The following is a 19,986-nucleotide window of genomic DNA, read 5'->3' on the forward strand; positions in this document are numbered from 1 at the left end:
CCTCTTTACACCTCTCTTGCCCATGAACTAAAGGAGCACAGAGGTGTCCCTCTGTATCCCTCATCCCAAACTGGCAGGAGCTGTTGGAAAAAGGTGCCAGAACACAGAAGAGCCATGTGGACACAGCCAGGTGTCACAGGGGCAGGGCTGGGCCAGCTCTTAGGGCTGAGTGTTAGTCAGGGCTTTGGGCTCCCTTTTTCAGCAGCATTATTATTATTTTTGTGTCAATTCCCCCCTTTCAGGGAGGCAGGAGTGACTCAATGCCCCCAAATATCAGTCCATTGTCTGATCCATCTGAGAAACAAGGTGGATGCTTTATTTGTGGCACTATTTCAGTTTTCACCAGGAGAACTAAAGATTATTTCCATGGGAAGCTCTGATGCTTTGGAGTTTCTTCTTGAGGTTTGCAGCTGGAGTTGGTTTGCTTGGACAATGCTTTCACTTTGGAGGTGTGTTTCCATGGATTGTCTTCACCATGCAAGCTTTTGTTTCCCCATTTTTCTCTTCTGAATATCAATACTCTTAAATCCAATACAATAACTTGGAAGAGGCTTCAGGTTTCTTCAAAGATGGCCATTTGTTTGTAAATAAGGAAAAAAAAATCACCTTTTGAAGGGCTTTTCTCTTAGAACAAGCCCTTTTGTCCAGATATCTAAAGTTACACGTTGTCTCTTTGGTTTGGAGGAGTCTTCCAAATGGCACCATATCAACAATTCTAGTAAAATTCTTACTATTAAGTATATTTAATTCTGTCTGTGTGCTTTTGATTATGTACTGTGTACAAATAATCCACTTAATGTGATTTTATTCTAATCCTCACTCTTACTTTTCTTGCAGACTTTATCCATTGGAGTGCTTGATATTTTTGGGTTTGAAGACTATGAAAACAATAGTTTTGAACAATTCTGCATTAACTTTGCCAACGAGCGCTTGCAGCACTACTTTAACCAACACATCTTTAAACTGGAACAGGTAAGTCCAGAAATATTTACTCTCTAATGCCAGTGAATATTGACATGACTTTGTGGCCCTGATAAAGTTCTGAAATTGTCCCTTTCATTCTGTTTTGTTAAGGAGTGTACTCTGAATTATTCCAATTTAACTTCTAATTGACCGTATGACAAACTTCCACCTGTAAAATAAAATCCAGCCAGGCATTTGCTGGTTTAAAATAAACATTTTGGCTTCCAAAAACATCATGAAGACCTTAACCACTGTTCTGTTGTCTCCTTGATATGTTCTCAGAGGGCTTATCAAGGAATGAGCAATTCCTTCCTTGCCTTTGCCTGGACATGCTGCCGTGCCATTTGATATCACATAAAAGTTATTTTTTGGTATCTAGTGAAAAAGCCACCCCAATCTTCCAGTGTTTTTTTGCCTTCCAGTGTTGATTTGTGGGGAGGGAGGGGAAATGTCACTCTCATGTGTTCTCAGAGGTCAGACTTGAGAGCATTATGATCTCCAATAGCCCTGGCAGATTGGGAAAGGCTGAACTTTTAAGCTTTGCTTTATGTATGTTAGGACAGGGTGTTGCTTTCCAGCCTCAAATTAATGCACTCCAAGACAGACACCAAGAACACAGGCTGCAATCCAGCAGGTAACACACACAAGATAGTTTAGAGTGATGGGAGGAGACTTCTCCATTTGTGGACAGGAAAACTGAAAGTTTCTTTCAACATCCATGTGTTGTTTCATGGATAGACAACTGTTATTGGGCTGTACAGCACAGAAATATGTTCGAGACCTTCAAAATGTCTTTTATTTTTTACATGCCAGTCTGCATGTCCTCTCTCCAGGTGAAATCCTTCTTGGGGGAGGCCAAGGGGAACCCTCCTTGTCATTATTACAGAATTAACCCAACTCTTCCCAAAAACCCTGATGGTTTTGTTTTGGGCTTCTCCAGTGTTCTCAGAGCTTGGAAAATGCAGAAGAAAAAGTTGCCTTGAGGATGTTCAAAAAACAAGTGATATATCCCTGAGTGGATCACTTAGGGAGTATTTGTTCATGAGTTTGATTGTTTCTGTTTAATCTCTTTGGTTTTGATTAATAAGGTAGAGCAGAGCTGCTCAAAGCCATTTAATTTCAGTTTTTTAAGTGGCCTTTGTATGTAGGTGTGCCCTACTCAACAGATGCTCTAATAGTGGGATAACCTGTCTATTTCTAGAGACAGGTTTATTTTCCCATTGTCCACCATAAAAATGCAAATTTTGATACTATCACAAAGCCAAACCAGCTGGATTTTTTATAGATGTTGCCATACCCTTCTTAGAAGAGACTCAAGGAGGGAGGATCCTTCCTAGAAGCTGGAGAGAGATGGTTCCTCCATGAGGTGGGGTTTCAGCAGCCTCCTCCAAGATGCCATCAGCCACGAGGGAATTCCTGTTATTGGGCTGGGATTTCTTAGTAGGTCAGTGCATCCCCCCAAGCCTGGGGATACACAGAGGTCCTGAGTGCAGCAATCCCTAATTCTTCTTGGAGCAGCTCCAGAGCTCATTAGCTTTCCTTTCTCCTGGAAATCTGTCAGGCATGTGAAGTCACTGGAGTCAGTGTTTGCTGTGTGGATGTGAGGAGCAGTTGTGGAGCCATCAAACTGCAAAGGGCCCATTCCAACTCCTGATGCCTGAGCACGTCATCCTCCTGGATCCTGCCTGGAGCTCTGTGAGCTCTGCTGCTCGGAAATTCAGACATCTTGGCATAGATTGAGTCTGTAAATACAGAAATCTGTGCAGCTGCACGAGCACTGATCCTTGGGTGAATGAATTGGATGGTTTAACCACTTACTTTCCCTGGAATTCTAGCTGCATGTGGAGGAGTGGATTAGAAGGAAAGAAAACTCAAGGAGTCATGTTCAGATCTTGGGTCTTCAGAATGTTCTTCGTTCCTCACTAGCCCAAAGGTTTTATAATGATAGTCATGAGTCTACAAATGATGACCAGGGAGTTATTATTGTGTTTCTAGGAAGCAAAATAGTTCTGTTACTTCAAAATGTGAATTTATCTGAGGTATTTGTATCTTTATAAGGGTTTCTTTCATGTGTTAGTGATAGGGACCTGAAATGGATAGATCCTTCTCTGAATCCTCAGCTCTCCAAAGCTTGCAGGAGGCCGAAGAGAAATTGCTGAGATACCCAGACACCTCTGCCAAAAAAATAAGTGGCAAAATTAAATAGTCACTGAGGATTTTTCTTGAAATCCTAATAGGATTTGTCTGCCAGAGCTGCATTTAGCCATGATGGAATTGTTGCCATGACATGCTGTTGATGTTATGGAAACCAAAATATCCACCACTGTCCTCTGGGAGAACCATGGGATTATCTTAAATTTTATTCTCTATTTTTCCACGGTGAAATCTAATACAATGTGTTTGGTGAAGCTTTTTTTAAACCTGCTGTCTGAAGATGGCACTATTTCCAGTGGTTTGCAAACAACCACCAAGGCATCCCTGATCTTCAGCCTGGTATCTCCCAAAAATACAGCAGCTCTTCAGTTTGGGGTTTTTTAGGGCATTGTGCTAAATAATTGCTGCAGATGACGTTTGGAGGTTTAGTTTGGAGGTCACTAGTACCACACCACTGTGATCTGAGTTTCCTCCAAGTTTCCAGGTCTTTGGCAGTTTAAGGGCCAGGAGTACAAGTTTTTATTTCTTTATGTATCCCATTCTCTGAACTTTGTCTTCTTTGTCCTCACTGATCTTCCCCATCCCTGCTGAGGCTCATCTGGTTCTCTCCATCTCACCCACCTTTCCCTGTTTCAGCTGATGCTTTGCAAAAGTTGAAGACTCATCCTGTAGCTTTCCATCCCACAGGTCTTGCTATTAAAGTTCTTTTCTACTTCTTTTTCCAGCTTTTGCTTACCCACCAAACTTCAGTTTCAAGGGCATGATTTTATTGTTTAAAAAAATCCATAAATAACCAAGGTAGAAGTTGAAAAAATTACAGAATTTGGAGTACAATCAACTGGCAGGAGCTCAGGTGTTCAGTTCTATTTTCTGGTGGAGTCCCAGGTGAGCTTGGTGTCCCAGCCAGTAAATCTCAGACTGAAAAATTGAATTTCATTCAGGATAAAGCATCCTATGGAATGTTTCCTCAGCCATCCAAAACTCTCTAAATATTTAGGGAGGTCTGTAGAGTTTACTGGTCCTGTGCAATAGGTGGAGAAATCCAACAGTCTGGGCTAAATCATGGTGGTGTTTGGTTGGAGGTGTGATTTGATGGTCTTGGAGGTCTCCAACCACCTCTGAATCCACCTCATGATTCTGAGGAGTAACAGCCCTCAGGAACATAACACTCTAAAATGAGTTTAGATATCTTACCTAAATATTACATTTAGAAGTTAATGTGGGAGTGAATTAATTTTAAAAAGCATCGATCTCAAATATTTAAATTTAAAATAAATGATGAAAAAAGGTCTCTCTCCTACTGCTTGGAACACTCTCTTTTCCTTCCAGCGAGGGATTTTTCTGTATCTCATCACTGCTTAGGCGTTAACGCCTCTTTATTGCCTCCGAAGACAAAAGCCAACCATCAGAAGTCAAGCATTGAGTCCTGGGAGGCTCAGTTCAAATTTGTTTTCCTTGGAGATGGGAGAGTGGCTGCCCTCTGAGAAATGTTGGCCAGCTGTGGGCCACATGACCCGTGGAGAAGGAACAAGCTGCACAAGTTATTGATTTATTATTTGGCAGAACTCCATCGAGTGCAGCTCATGTTTGGGAGAAGGGGATGATGTGTAGAGCACATAAATTATACTAATAAAAATCAGGATGCTGAGAGCTGTTTAAATGGTATCTGCAGGGCAGGAAGATTTCAAAGCACATTAGTGAAATGAAGGACAGCTCTGATCTGTGCCAGGGTGGGTTAGAGTTGGACATCAGGAGGAATTTCTTCATGGAAAGGGTGGTCAGGCACTGGAGCTGCCCAGGAGGTGGTGGAACCCCCATGCCTGGAGGGGTACAAGGCACTCCTGGATGTGTCACTCAGTGCTCTGGGCTGGTGGTGAGATGGGGATCAGGCACAAGTTGAGCTCAATGGTCTGGGAGGTCTTTTCCAAGCTCAGTGACTCTGGGATCCATTGTCAGACCCCCAGAGCTTTGTCTTCTGTCCTTCCAGCATCCCTGAGTCCATGAATGTTGCATGGCTGGAACTGGGGGGCTTCATTTGCCACCCACTTGTGTCTGGGTTTCTCCAAATGGTGAGCAGTAAATACATAGACATAATATATAATGTGTGACCTGTAATAGGATATATCCTAATCTCTTATATTATTTATATATCCTCTCATCCCATAAAGTAGATTGAGTTGGAAGGGATCTTAAAGATCATTCAGCACAGCTCTCCTCATATGGAATTTCTTAACTTTTAATTTATCCCTGATGCAGAGAAGTGCTGCATCTGGCAAGCCCACCCCTCATCCCATGCTCCTTGCTGTAACTCTCCAGTTCACAGGTGCTTGCTCCCAGTGCCCTTGTCCCTCTCCCAGGCCACCATGATTCCTTGAGCTTTTTTCCTCTCCTCTGAGCTCTTTTTCCAGGTAGATGATGTTTTCTGCTGATTGTGGTTCCTACTCAGATGTATTGGCTAATTAAATGCACAGACTGTGCCAGGGATAAATTTTTTTTATTTATTAATGGTACAAGAAGGGTTTGGAGTGCCAGGACAAGGGGGAATGGCTTCCCATGCCAGAGGGCAGGGTTAGATGGGATATTGGGAAGAAATTCTTCCCTGTGAGGGTGGTGAGGCCCTGGCACAGGGTGCCCAGAGCAGCTGTGGCTGCCCCATCCCTGGAATGTTCAAGGCCAGACAGGGCTTGGAGCAACCTGGAACAGTGGAAGGTGTCCACAAGATTTTGAAAACAGAAGATCTCTAAGGTCTCTTCCAGCCCAACCATTCTGTGTTTCTGTGGGTGGATTTTCATAGGGCAGAGTTGTGCAATGTGACCTCTCCTCTTAAGCAAGATGGCGAGCAGGAAATCTTTACAAGCCTCTAAAATACTTCAGCCAACCTAGAAATGGTCTTATTGTGGCAGGACTGGAATCAGGAGTGTGTTAATTGACACAGGTGTGGAGTGGGACTGAAAGGGGGAGGAGATGTTCAGCCTCAAAGATCAGTCTGGTCCTCACCATGACCACTGTGGAGGTTCCTTCTCTGATTTCCTAACTCTGATCCATCTTTCAAGGTGCTGACAGATACAGATATTTCTTTTCCTCTTTTATTTTGATCACAAGAAATTAAAGGAATTGGTCCCCCAGCAGATCACACAGCAATGTTAAGCTCGTGCTTCTCCTGGCTGTGTAAGGGCAACTTGGGAAGAAGATGTTTCTGCAGAGAGAGCCCATGGGATCAGGGCAATGTGTGTCAACTGAACCCTGCAAACCCAATTCTGCCCATTTTGAGAGCAAAATATAATTTGTGATTGAAACTCTGTTGCCACTGAAGTTCAGGGAGCTGATTTGAGCCCAGAGATGGATGGTTTGGAGATGGCACATGATTTTCAGGGCTGAGCATGCTGGCTTAGAACACTTTCATGATGGAGAGTCCAAATTCCAGTAAATTCAAATGTACAGCAGGGGGGAGATTATCAGTGGGTGAAACATCAGAATAAAACCAAATTCATGTGGCATTTGATGAGGAGCTGCTGAAAGTCACCTGGAAGGAGAGAGAACTTTGGCTTCAAGGGAAGGCTCCTCAGCTCCCCTGCACTGCCTCATGTTGTCACAGACAAAGGGGGCCTTAAAAACCTGTTTATAGCTCATGTACCCATAGAGAATGTGGTTAAGTATTTATAGTTGCTGTGTCTGTGAGCACATGGTTAAAAAACATATGTGTTATATATTTATATTTATGTCTCTGTCTATAAATTCCTTTTCTACTGAAATTGAGAACAAACAAAAATCCTCATTCCTAAATGAAACCATCAGCCTCAGCATCTTTTCCTGGAGGGATGTTGGGAACTCAAGGCATCCACCCTGTCTGCAGCACGAGCAGACTGAGCACCAGACACTGGTCTCAATCATTTAGGACCTTTCCACATCCCCTGGATTTATCATATCAAACTCATTTTAATCATCAGTTTATGCTGGGATGATTCTGCTGGGCCTGGCTCACAGTGCCCATTTGCTGAATAAACAATTAATCCTCCATGGGATGGGTTCATTCCTGAATGGAGGAATCCTTAGGGGAGAGATTCTCCCACACCTTGTTGCCATTTCCAGCTGTGGACTAATTTTATCAAGCTCCCCAGGATTAATTTTAGGATGAAAATGTGTTCATACATAGCCAGAAAAGAGCCTTTTTGAAGTTTAGCTCCTTTAATTTTTCATTTAACAACAACCCTTTTTAACATACTCTACAAAAATATTTTGGGATTATTTTAAACAGGGGATTTGATCTAGGAATGGAGAGAGATGTGGAAGGGGCGTCAATTCCTCGTTTCTCACTTTGCAAAGAAACTGAAGCTGAAGCAGATGGTGTTCAAGGCAAGAAGAGAGGAATTTCACACCCTTCTGTTTAGTCGGGAATTTTGATGCCAAATATATACATTTAGACATCCCAAAGTAGCTGCCTGTTGATCGTATGGCTCTGGATTTACACGAGGTTTTATGACAGGAGCTCAATGGGAAATGTTCCCACGTGGAGTTACACTGGGAAAAGGGATTTTTCAGTTGATTTCTCGCTTTAATCTGGGAATTTTCATTGTGTAAACAAGGTTTTCCTATGCCTGAGTAGGGAAAGGCTGGAGTAGATAAACTCCTGGATCTGCTCTAGCTCTGGTGGGAGGAGGTGAATGAGTTGGTGGAGGTTTCTGCTGCTCTTGGGGGTTGTGAATCTTATTTTTGGGGCTGTTTCTCAATTCTCACTGTGACTAATGGCAATATCCCTGTGGGATAAGATATCTGCCTCCAGTGCACTGAAACACTGAGGGATTTTCAGGGCTTTTGGCTTGCAGGATGTGTGGATGGATGCCCAAAGCCCTCCAGACCTCTTTAAATCATGGGAAAATTTGTATCTTTGATGTCCCATGATAGGGCAACAAATTTCACATATCATGGTAAAACCTTTATCTTTAGGAGGGACTTTTCACTACCTTTTGATTTGAACTTCCTAAATCCTGAGTTTTGTGCTTTTAGACAGATGGGGAATTTATAATGGTTTTAATTTATTTTTATCACATCTTCTGTTTCATTTAATCTGCATTTCCTCTCCTCTGAAACTTTTCAAGCCCCTTGTCCCTCCCTGAACTTTGCCACATGATTTTAGGGAGCAGCAGCACCCAGGGACCATGTTACTCCAAAGAGAATTTAGATATTTTATTTAGATATCATATTTATCACAGGTATCATGTCTACATAAGTGTGAGTTTAAAAATCATGTGTAACTTTTTCTCCCCTAACTGTGCTTTTTAGCATTTGGGTTTATTTACTGATGGCTGTGGCTGGATACAGAGTAATTGATGATCGGATGTAAAGACATTTTCCAGCATCTCCCAAGATTTTGCTGGGCTTGTGGGTGTTTTATCCCACTCAGGATAAAGAAATCATTAATTCCACCCTGGATTTGAGTGTTTTGGTTTGGTTTAGCACTGAAATAAAGTCCTGATAACTGGTCCAATGCTCCTATAGAGATAACAGGACTTGGTTCTCAACAACTCCAACTATAAAATGACAGGATATTTCTATTCCTGGTAGGAGGGTTGCCATCAGGCCTTGCAGCCCAGTTGGGAAGGTTTTCCTTATGCTCAGCATGTGTGTTTTAATTTAAAATCCATTATTCTGTGCCATGGGCAGCGTTCATGCTCTGGGTCAGTGTAGGCAGGCAGAGCTTCCCTTTAACAGAGCTTTAAGTGCCCCCTTTCCTAGAGCTTCAGTAATTTTCCCACTTTAAAATGTTGTGGATTCTGCCCCATTCTGGTTGGTTGGTACCCCAGATTTTACATGCTGCTTTGCCTCACTGTGTGAGAGTAAAGATTTACTCTCATGTGCATTTCACAGTCTGCATGCCCATTTTATATCTTTTTTAAATATATTTGAACATCATAAACTGTGTTTTACTCAGATCCCTTCAGTGACCCCATGCTGACATAGTGCCAATGTCTCTCTCCATGCTTAGGGCAGCAAAGCTGTTTCTGAATTCCCACTGGGGAAGCAGGAATCCCCTCATGGAGTCCATAGAGGTCACCTGGAGAACCATCTGTGGCATCTCACCCAATAATTAAATGAAAATATGGAGCTGTTGGACTCTAAAAAGAAACCCAGCGTTTTTTTTTCAGTTCTTTGCTCCATTTCTTTTGCCAAGTGTCGGAGCTGAGTGCTCTTCTCTCCATGAACTTGCATGGCTCCACTTTGCAGCAGACCAGGTTTCAGGTGTCCAGGGATGGGAGGAGTAAATCTCACATTTTTATTGCAAGTAAGGATGCCAAAAAAGGGGCTCTGTGGACTTCACTGCACTAGAAACTTTTGCATAGTGGTATTGTCAGCAATTTGGTTCCTGATGTCAAGATGATCTTCCAGGAATAGGACATTTGAATGTGCTCCTAAACATAACTTAGCTTTAAATCAAGATATAAATTTAAGCTGATTTTTAATTAACCTCCAGCTTGAGGTCTTTCTCTTTGAATGAAAGTGTTTCATGTTGGTTTTGTCTTGTTAAATGAAAACATCGTGTTGTTTGAATGGAATTCCCTAATATTCCAGTGCTCCAGGACCCTGCATCCATCAAAGGATGGCTTTGTTGTCATGCTCAGAGATGAAGGAATATTTTGGAGGTAGCTTTTCAAGATATCTCCTGAATTCTGCAGGAAGGTGGTCATTAGAAGACAAACATAGGAATCACATGGATTATTGACAACTTCAATTTAATTAAGTTTAATAGACAGCAATGATTTTATCCTGAAGCTTCTGTCTTTCTATGAACAATCTGCAGGGTGTTCTGCAGAGCAGCAAACACCCCAGAAATTACAACAGACCATCCCAAAGCCATAGTTGTGTCTCTTGAGCTCAGATCCTGAAGGCAACCAAACAAAGAACTGGAAAAATGTTAGGAAAAAAGGAATAAGGGGAACTTATTTCCATTTAAGCTTTGGAATAGTTCCTGCTGCCTGTCTTGAAATGAGAGTAAATCTCTGAATTATTGTGGAAAAGGTTGTTTGTTGAGGACTTGAATTCCTCCTCTCATTTGGCCAGAGCAGGAAGAGGTTTGTGTTGGGGATTGGAGGGAGGGAAGAACCCCAGAGCCTGGGAGTGAGGATTTCTGACCCAACCCAGAGGAAAAAAAGGAGCAGAGGAGGGAGAATGAGCCAAAATCCTGCAGCTGAAGGAAACTATGCCAGGAGGGACCTGATCACTGACCATCAGGTCTGTGGAACAGCTGAAAGTGAGTCCAGAGAAGTAGAGACCTTGAACTCTGGTATTTTTTGGTCATTTACTGGATTATTTTTTCAAAACTCCATATCTGGCATTGCTGATTAGTGCTTTTGCACTGATCTCAGCAGCAGTATAAATTTTTAGTGTGGCCAGAGGAGTTTCACTGCACATTTGCTGTGCAGCTGCTGAATGTCCCATGTGGAATTATGGATATCTAGAGGCCTTCTAGAGCAGAGCAATGGTTTCTCAGCTTAGATGTGTGCAGAAATAAAACTCTCCATGATTTATGAGTTTTTAGGGGGCAAAAAAAAATGTAAAGCTCCCAACAAGTGCTTCAACAAAGAGTGAGGATAATAAATATATAAGTCTGGTAACACCCTCCAGTCACCACTGAAATAATGCTGCTCTTGGCTCATCACACCAAGGTTTTATTGCTCTCTGCATGCTCCTGACCAGGCTTGAGCTGGCAGAGCTGGGCCTAATGGACCCTGCACTGCATTAAGGGCTGCTGGAAGCAGGCAGTTGATGGATGGTGCTGACTCCCAGTGACTCTCAGGGAAATCCCTCAGGAGCAGCTCGTGCCTGCTCTGAATACACAGCCTGTGATTGCTGCATAGAAGCTTTTTCCTGCCTTGCAAAATGCCATGAGTTTTAATCAAATCTGTGATTTTTTTGATTGCCTGTAATTCAGCAGGGCTTTGAGAATGTTGTTGGGAGGTTCTGCTGTGTCCTGCTTGCTCGGCAAGAATTGAAGGTAAAAGATTAAAAAGTAAAAGGAGAAAACAAAATTCATGATACAGAGTCATTCCTTATTTTCAGGAGTTTTTCCCCCAATGGGATGTTGTATATTTTGAATCCCAAAGGCTTTAGGGATATTAAACACTCCTTCTAAGGCAGCACACATCTGTATTTGTCTGTACTGTTGTTGTAAGATTATACAATGTCTCCAATAGTGAATTCAAGACCTTCTAGGGGTTGTTTTAGCAAAAATTTCCTTGTGAAATGTCTCAAAGCTCTTCAGACTCTTTATTTCTAAGAATATCTGTGGAGTTCATGTTAATTTTGGATGAGGATGTACATACTTTTTTTAAAGTTGTTTGCTCATATTAAAAATAAAAGCAGAGGCAGCAGTAATAACGAATCTGATTATTATTAAAAGATGCATCCTATTAGGATTTTGAAACTTGTTTCCTTTTTATCTTCAATTTTGCCATCAAAATGTCCTGTGATAGAGAAGTAAAAAGGCAGCTGGATCAGTAGGACTTTGGAGTAAGGTGCATGGTCCAATATTTCTGTTTAGACAGTGAGTCACAACTCCTCAAACCTATGATGAAAATTAGGATTTTTAAACTCTACTTTCATTTTGATGCCCTAAAACAATTTCTGCATAAGACTTCTTGAAGTATTCCAGTTGCAAGTATGTCTCAGAGGAGATAACCTTTATAAGAGAACAAGGGCTAGAACTATTTTGGTGGAAAATAAATAGATTTTTTTTGCCTCAGCTTGAATTTTAGGGCAGATCCTCACATTTACTGTAGAGGGTGGTGATTCTGCTGGTGCTGGAGCTGTGGCTTTGTATAGCTGGAGGTCTCTTTGTTAGCTCATATAGCACTGGCCATTGATAGTGGGACATTTAAAAATGGAAGAGCAGAGCCCAGGGAAGCAGGAAAGGGAGGTTTACTACTTTTTCTGTGTAATTAATGTGTTGTACCACAATTTCTTTCCAGCAACTGAATACTAAATATTAATTGATGCAAATTGTGTGACACTTTGATGGGTGGGATGTTCCACATGCACTGGGAACCCCAAAACCCCCCAGACCCCAAAGTGTGGGAAGCAGGAGAATCTGCCCTTCTGCCCCATGCAGGTGAGACCCCACCTGCAGAGCTGCCTCCAGCCATGGCCTCCAACATCACAGAGATGTGGAGCTGCTGGAGAGAGCCCAGAGGAGGGCACAGAGATGCTCTGAGGGTGGAGCCCCTCTGCTCTGGAGCCAGGCTGGGAGAGCTGGGGGCGCTCACCTGGACCAGAGAAGGCTCCAGGGAAACCTCAGAGCCCCTGGCAGGGCCTGAAGGGGCTCCAGAAGAGCTGGAGAGGGACTGGGGACAAGGCATGGAGGGAGAGGACGCAGGGAATGGCTCCCACTGCCAGAGGGCAGGGATGGATGGGATATTGGGGAGAAATTGATGCCTGTGTGTCACTACAGGACACGAAACAACACAACCCAGACACTCTGCTGTTCTCAAGGTAAAAAGGGGAAGTTAATTTTCTGACTCTAACATTTATAGATTTCCAAAAGTGACAGTGGATTGGAGGGTGACAGTGCCACCTCTCCAATGACAAGGGACAAACCAACAGTCCATCAAATTTCTCCTCCTTCATAAAAGAATGCAAAACAATGAGTTATTTACAGAAAGTGTGTGAGGAAGTTCATTACAAGAATGTAAACATCAGAAGGCTTAGAAAATCTTAAAAAATCAGGGCGACATCTATGAGAGTGGTGAGGCCTTGGCACAGGTTGTCCAGAGAAGCTGCGGCTGCCCCATCCCTGGAAGTGTTCCAGGCCAGGTTGGATGAGCTTGGAGCAAGCTGGGATAGTGGAAGCTGTTGCTGCCCATGGCAGGGGATGGAACAAGAAGAGCTTTAAGGTCTCTTCCAGCCCAAACTGTGCTGTGATTTAGAAGCAATCCAGGAAAAGGAAAGGGGGAGTCCACACACACTGGATGTCCTTGGCAGGCTGGGACTCCCACACAGCCACCCCGTGTCCCAGCACATGTCTGGTGCATCTGAAATTGGGAAATGCTCTGTGGTTCACTTTGTTTCAGGTTGTTCCAGAGGTTCTTTATCCTTTTCTTTGGAATCACAGAAAGCACTGATGGAATATTTACAGGAGAGATGTCTGTTTTGGTATACGGTGTATCAGTTTCCACGAAACCCTTTGGATTTTGTCTTTTATTTTTGCTTGCACCAAATCATCATTATGTCATCTGTGGGTTGTTTTTTTTTTTTGTTGGTTTTTTTTTTTTAGGAGGAATATAGAGCAGAAGGAATTAGCTGGCACAACATTGACTACATAGACAACTCCAGCTGCATCAACCTGATCAGCAAGAAGCCAACGGGGCTGCTCCATCTGCTGGATGAGGAAAGCAAGTGAGTAGGAAAATGCTGGCTTTGGAAATGAGATTTGTTTTTCAGTTAAAATGTGTTTATCCTTCAGTTTTCTGAAAAAAAACAACTTCCCAGAAAGGTGCTAATAGCTCACTGGGCTGATTGGTGTTTCTAATGATATTTTTGAGGTGGCAACACACAGAGTGGAGAATCAGCCAGCTGAGCAAAAAGCTTTAAAAATAATAATTAAAATTCCTTTCAAGAATTTCTTCCATTAAAGGGAAGGGAAAAGGATTCCTTTGTTTCTCTCTTAATTTCTTTCCCTGTCTCTTGGGGTGAGATGATGTGAAGGTGCTGAACCCAAGTGCATGAGTTAAAGCAGGATGTGTAGGTGCTGTTATTGAGATATAATGTGGATTTATCAATTTTACTGATAAAAATTGAACCAGAGTGAAGTGAGGGCACTTGTCCATAGGGGCTGCATTTCCACAGGGTTTCAGGGGCATCAAGGACTTAGCTCAGATTTTCACCCTTGGTTGCATCCATCTGTCTCAGGATAAGTTCTTGGGAGAACGTGTGGCTTCTGGGGCTGCCTTGGTGTGGAAACTTTGGAGCAGAACAGTTCTCCCATTGGATGCTTGTGCCAGTTTCCTCCATGTAAAAGGCAGGGAAAGGCCAGGTGGTTTTTGCTGAGGTCACCTCAGATCCATGTGGCCAGGGGCACGAGGTCTTCTCCCACCATTTGCCTTGCGGGTTTCTCCCCCACTTCTTGTCTCATTGACAAGACGCCAGCAGTGGTGCTCTCCCAGTGATACTGTACTGGGATAAAACAATTTAAATTGGGTAAAGTTGTGAAATACATCCCCATGCTGCAGATTTCCATGAGGTTTGAGGATGGAGGGTTGGCTTTCTCTTACCAAGAGGCTCTGCTGAAGCAGACACAGAAGTGGAAGCTCAGACAGTCTCTGTTTTCCCTTTTGTGGACATAAAAGAAGTGGAAAAGTTTTCCTGTTAGGTTTGCAGCTTCTTCCTTTCAATTCTCTCCCCTCAGTTTTCCTCAAGCCACAAACCAGACGCTGCTGGACAAATTCAAGCGTCAGCACGAAGGGAGCTCCTACATTGAATTCCCAGCAGTGATGGAGCCAGCTTTCATCATCAAACACTACGCGGGCAAAGTCAAGTACGGAGTCAAGGTCTGTCACCCAGCTGCTCCCCAGCAGTTGCTTTCATCTAAATCTGGGATTGGGAAGGAAAGCCCCAGAGGCTCCACAGAGATGTTTTGGAGAGGACTTGGCCCAAGAAGATGGGAGGGTCAGGAGAGAAGTGTTTGGGGAAATGAAAATGCATTAGGGACAGGGTCTTCCTATTCTCCTTCACGTGAGCATTTCGGGAAGAATTTAGAGTGCAGTGAGTTCAGTGCTACACCCCAACAATGAGTTGAAATTGAGTGGCCTTTCTGGGCTTGGTTTGTGTAGAAAACCCAGTGTTTTCCTCATCACTAGCCACTTTTAATACAGGTTATGTGTGCTTAGGTCTCTGCATCCTGCTGCTACATGTACTGTCTGGAATCCCACGTGAATTATTCCAAAGTTGACCCCATTTCTATTCATGCCAGTTATTAGCAGAAGGAATTCTGGTGTGAGAAATAGCCTTGAGATTTGCAGCTACAAATCTCTCATCGTGTTTCTGATGCAATAAATGCACATGATGAGCATCAGAGATGATGATCATAAAGATATGGGAGTGTCGCAGACATTTTTTCATAGAAATCCTTTCTTTGGAATTTGTTCATCTTTTGGGAAGCTGAGGCCCCAGAAGAAGAATGTAAACAATTGTTATCAGCTGGTGTGGAATGCGACAGGTGCAGCGGTGATTTGGCTTCTGTGAGTGTTTGGATTTGCTGACCACTCACAGGAGAGTTTGTCCTTGCTTTCTGCTGGACACAGAACTTTGTTATTCATTCTTTTCTATTCTATTCTTAGCTTAGCAGCCTCTGCAACTTCTCTCCTTATTCCTTTTAGTATAGTTATAATGTATTATGTATCATATATCAATAAATCTAGCCTTCTGATCATGAAACAAGATTCTCGTCCTTCTCTCACCCTGAAGACCTCATCAGGTTGCTGTAATATTGGAGCAGGAGACAAAAAAGGAAACAGAATTCAATAATTGTGCTGGCCCAGATCCTACCTGTAGTACCATGTGGGTATTGTTTATTTTCCTCTTTCCTCCTCCTCCTTGCCTAGGATTTCCGGGAGAAGAACACGGACCACATGCGGCCGGACATCGTGGCGCTGCTGCGGAGCAGCAGGAACGCCTTCATCTGCGGCATGATCGGGATTGATCCCGTGGCCGTGTTCCGCTGGGCCGTCCTGAGGGCCTTCTTCAGGGCCATGGTGGCCTTCAGGGAGGCTGGGAAACGATACGTGGACAAGAAAACTGGTATGTGTGCCCATCACCTGTCCTGGAGCCTGGTTTTCACCAGCAATTTGGGTCTAATGTGTTATTACCCTGTTTTAAGTAGCCTGACTCATTGAACCTAGTTTTGAACCTATTAGACTATGTATTGAATTAACATTAGATTTTTTGCAGAAGTGACATTTAAAGGTACATTTGGATTTTAACGTATCATAAGGAAATATTTTCATTTTACTGCTTTAATTTTTCATTTTTGTAGGATGCATGGATAGAAAAACACAAGTCATTCAAACAGAGACCTACAAATTATCCAGCAAAAAAAGCAAATTATTTTTATAATAATTCTTGAACTGTTAGTTATATATGGAAACAAAAAAAAGGCAATAAATCTTCCTATGATTTTCCAAGCTGTTCACCCTTTCAGCTGCAGGAGAGCATGTCTCTTGTCTAGGAAAATTCATGGCTTTGCAGTCATCCAGAACCACGGATCACAGGGGCATTAAATTAAAGGAAAGTGATGGTGCATCATCATGCTGTGGCAGGCAAGACCTGGCTGTGCTTTTAGACCATTTCTTGGTGTAAAGCAATTTCGGAAAGACGGGTACAAGCTATTACTGTTCATTTCTGGGCACAAGAGGGCTTGAAATCTGTGATGGAATTAGAGCCTCAGCAGGGAAAATGTCAGCTGGGTTAAAATTAAAGGCAGAGCTGCGCCATGAATTATTTTGTAATCAGTGAGGTTTGCATCGTGGAGAGTGAGGGAGCCTGGGACAAGGAGCATAGGGAGGCAGTGATCTAGCAGAAAGAATAATTTTTTTGGGAGCAAATCCCAGGAAGAGCAGCAGGCAAAAAATCAACTTTCAGGTCTTGAGGTTCTTCCTCTGACACCTCCTGAATGTGGTGTAAGGGAAGAGCTGATTCTCGTGAGCCTGGGTCTGTCTGGCACATCAAGGCAGCATTTTTGGACAGAGTAAGCAAAGAGGGAGATGGCAGAGATGTTTGTCTTTGGGAGAAAGGCCACTCCAAAGAGGTGGCTTCCAAAATCCATCTTTGCATTTTCATCCTGCATAAACCCCAGGCTAAACTCAAATGAGGTAATCCAGAATATTAAAAAAATCATTCAATCTCAGGAAGTAAGAGCTGATTTCAAGCCCTGCTTCGCTTTCTGTGTCTCTGGCAGCTGGTCCTGCACACTGCTGTGCTCGTCTCCTTGCTCCTGCTTTTCAGGCCAGAGTTTGTAGCAGTAAATGCTTATGTCTCTCTTGCTATATATATCTGTATCAATATATAGATATAGATATTTATGTCACTGGATGAGACCAGGAGGTCTTGAGACAATTCTGAGACTCAATTCTTGTATCACCTTCTCTTTCCATACCAAAATTAACTAATACATGGTGATGGCTGAATTTCTAAACCTTTTCATGGTGCTGCTCCATTATCTGTCCATGTCCTTTAGCCTTTATTGAAATGGAATTGTGCTTTGTTCCCTCTGGGTTTTGAGTCAAAGAAAGAACAAACCCTTCAGAAAGCTGGGTAAGACTTATCTTGAACTTACCAACAATCCTCAGATCATTTATACCCTAAATTTTTATGTGCATCAAATTGGGAAAAAGTCATGAGAAAGTCTCCATTATACAGGCAACACTACTAGGAGGTGATTACCTAAATCTAAATTCCATACTGAGGTACACCTTATCTATGGAAAAAACTTAACCTACAAGCAGTGGCAGAGCTGGGATCACTGTCCTTGCCCTCTTTGGAGATCTGCCCACCATGTCCAAGCATGACCATCCAGGCTGGACAAGCCTTGGAGCAACCTGTAGTTGTCTCTGCCCTTGGCACAGAGTGGGACTGGATGATTTTTAAGGTCCTTTCCAACTCAAAACCATTCTGGGATTCTGACTTTGCCCAGGTCACACTCAGCAAGGTGAGATCAGTATCAGGGTTTTTATTGTGTGCTGGTGTGACCTTACACCCATCCCCTGTCCATTGTCCTCCTCCAAAACCCTGTCACCAGAGCAGGTGGCTGTGGAAGAGGTAGACGTGGGCAGGAGGCTCAGCCAGTGTCAGGATAGTGTGACAGCCTGGTGTAACATGATGCATCCACTGCCAGGTGCTGCAATTCCCTTCCCTTCTCCAAAATAGTACAGGAAAACCCCAAATTGATGCTTTGCCTCTATGGCAGAAAACATTTGTGAGTTATCAAAGTATCACTAAAATTCTCCCATCTTGATAGATAGAAGCAGAGACCAAAGGCAGCACATGTTTGATGTTTATTTTGTTTTTTATCAAACCTTGATGGCTTTAATTAGCCTGATTTGAGCATCTGCCTGCCCACAGATGTGGAGCTGCTAACAAAATGATGGTAGAGTAAGAAAAGCCTCTCACACAGTCATCCACATGCACACACTTAATATTTGTACAGATATTTTTTCAAGACGTGCTGCCTGTTCTTGGTTTCTGAGGTCCTTTCCCCATCCATCAGGCAGGTGAAGTGAGGGAGCAGGGAAATATCCAAAACTTGCTTCTTTTAATTAAAGGCTCTTTGCATTCTTTGTCTGAACCCCAACTGGATCTCTCTTGCTTTTATGCTTGCAATATCCAACAGGGTTTTTCCAGAAAAATCCCTGGCTTGTGTCTAAGCAGCTCTGCAAAATTGTGCTCTGCTTCCTTTCCACATCATCCTTTTGGTTGTCTCCTCCATGCCAAGCAGATGCTTCTGGAAGGATAATCAGCATTTTTTTCTTGCTGGCTTTGGGGACTCTTCTTTTATTATGCTCCTGATACCTTCCTAGTGCAGCTTTTGGTGATTGTGTGATTGTCCTCTTTAACTTGAAGGTGAAGAGCAGCAAAGTGGTGTCACTGTGAATTTTCTTTGGTACCTTTGTGTTTCTGCCTGAGTGATGCTTCTTAGGGTGCTGTCAATGCTGCTCAAATGAAAGATGCCAGGATCAGGCAAGCTGCACTTAAGCTGAAGGGTGGAACTCTTCAATAATTAGATTTTAAATTCTTTTTATTACTAAGTTTATCAATGAGGATTGAAGTGATCCAATAGAACTGCGTGTTAGAACTGCATTTGTTTGTGAAGTTGGATTAAAGGAACACTGTCAAGTTTTTAAGGAAAGAAAATTGGCTGATTGACTTTTTGCTGTCATCAATTCACATTTATTATGCAAAACCCTCTAATTCATAGCAAAAACTTAATGGAAAAAATGGTGCTATTCATACAAACTTGGTTTTGCTGGACCTAAATCCTTGCTCTGATGAAGGTTTTGTGGTCTTGAGGCTGTGCCTGTCCTTGATGGGCTCTGCAGTTGGATTTAGCCAACAAGGTTTGCTCCTTGGGTAATTCCTGCTTAAAAATAATCCCACTGGTTTCTGCAAATTCATTCCTGAAGCTGATCACTATAAAAACCACTGTCTTCAAAATAATCAATAAAAAGGCTGCATTTGCCAAATAAAGGTGACAGCAACCAAAAGCTTGGTGTTTGAGGTCTCACTGGTGTTAAGGTGAGGAGGACACCCCTTGACAGTGTTCCTGTGGAAAATTCAGATCAGTGCTTTCCCATGGTTTGATGTGTTGATATGAAATGCTCCCAGAGATGCTGGCACAAAGTGACTCCATGGTGACCTCCCCACACCTCACTGGGAGTGTGGCACCTCCTGGACGTGGCCAACCATGACAGAGAGACATCTGTGTGTTGGCACATTGTCACTGGTGTCACCTCTCCTCCACCCTGTGCTCACAGCTGGGCCATCACACATTGATGGTTTCTTCCAACTCAAACCTATCCTGCTAAACTCCAGACTCTGTGTTCTGTGCCCTCAGGGATTATGAAAATGGTGTTTAATGCAAATAATTCACATTTTTCCTTTGAACTGCCAAAATCTGAGCAAAATGTAGCACTGGGATGCACGATGAGAATTCCAGGTGGCCGTGTCATGGAGCAGCTGGATAGGGATTTACTGGTAACACTGGGCAGAGGCACAGAAGGGATTTTAAAAATAAGTTAATAAAAGTAAAGATTTATCTAATAATCCTCTTTTTGCCCAAATAATTTTGTAGTGATTATTAAGTGTTTATGCTCTGTCTAATGAAGATTT

At 42.9% G+C, this 19,986-nt stretch overlaps 1 protein-coding gene across 8 annotated transcripts in view; it reads left to right on the top strand.

Moving 5' to 3' along the window:
- The window catches only part of MYO9A (myosin IXA), a 143,865-nt gene that overhangs the window by 81,556 nt on the left and 42,323 nt on the right, over positions 1–19,986 (top strand). For all 8 annotated transcript variants that reach the window (XM_054272505.1, XM_054272509.1, XM_054272506.1 and 5 more), the window contains 4 exons: positions 838–972; positions 13,382–13,503; positions 14,513–14,654; positions 15,708–15,903. In XM_054272505.1, coding sequence (XP_054128480.1) covers positions 838–972; positions 13,382–13,503; positions 14,513–14,654; positions 15,708–15,903 — 595 coding nt within the window. The remainder of the gene's footprint in view (positions 1–837; positions 973–13,381; positions 13,504–14,512; positions 14,655–15,707; positions 15,904–19,986) is intronic.

The sequence above is a fragment of the Melozone crissalis genome, unplaced genomic scaffold (assembly GCF_028551555.1).
Source record: "Melozone crissalis strain CALT ecotype California unplaced genomic scaffold, PUWL_Pcris_2 ptg000014l_1, whole genome shotgun sequence".
NCBI lineage: Eukaryota > Metazoa > Chordata > Aves > Passeriformes > Passerellidae > Melozone > Melozone crissalis.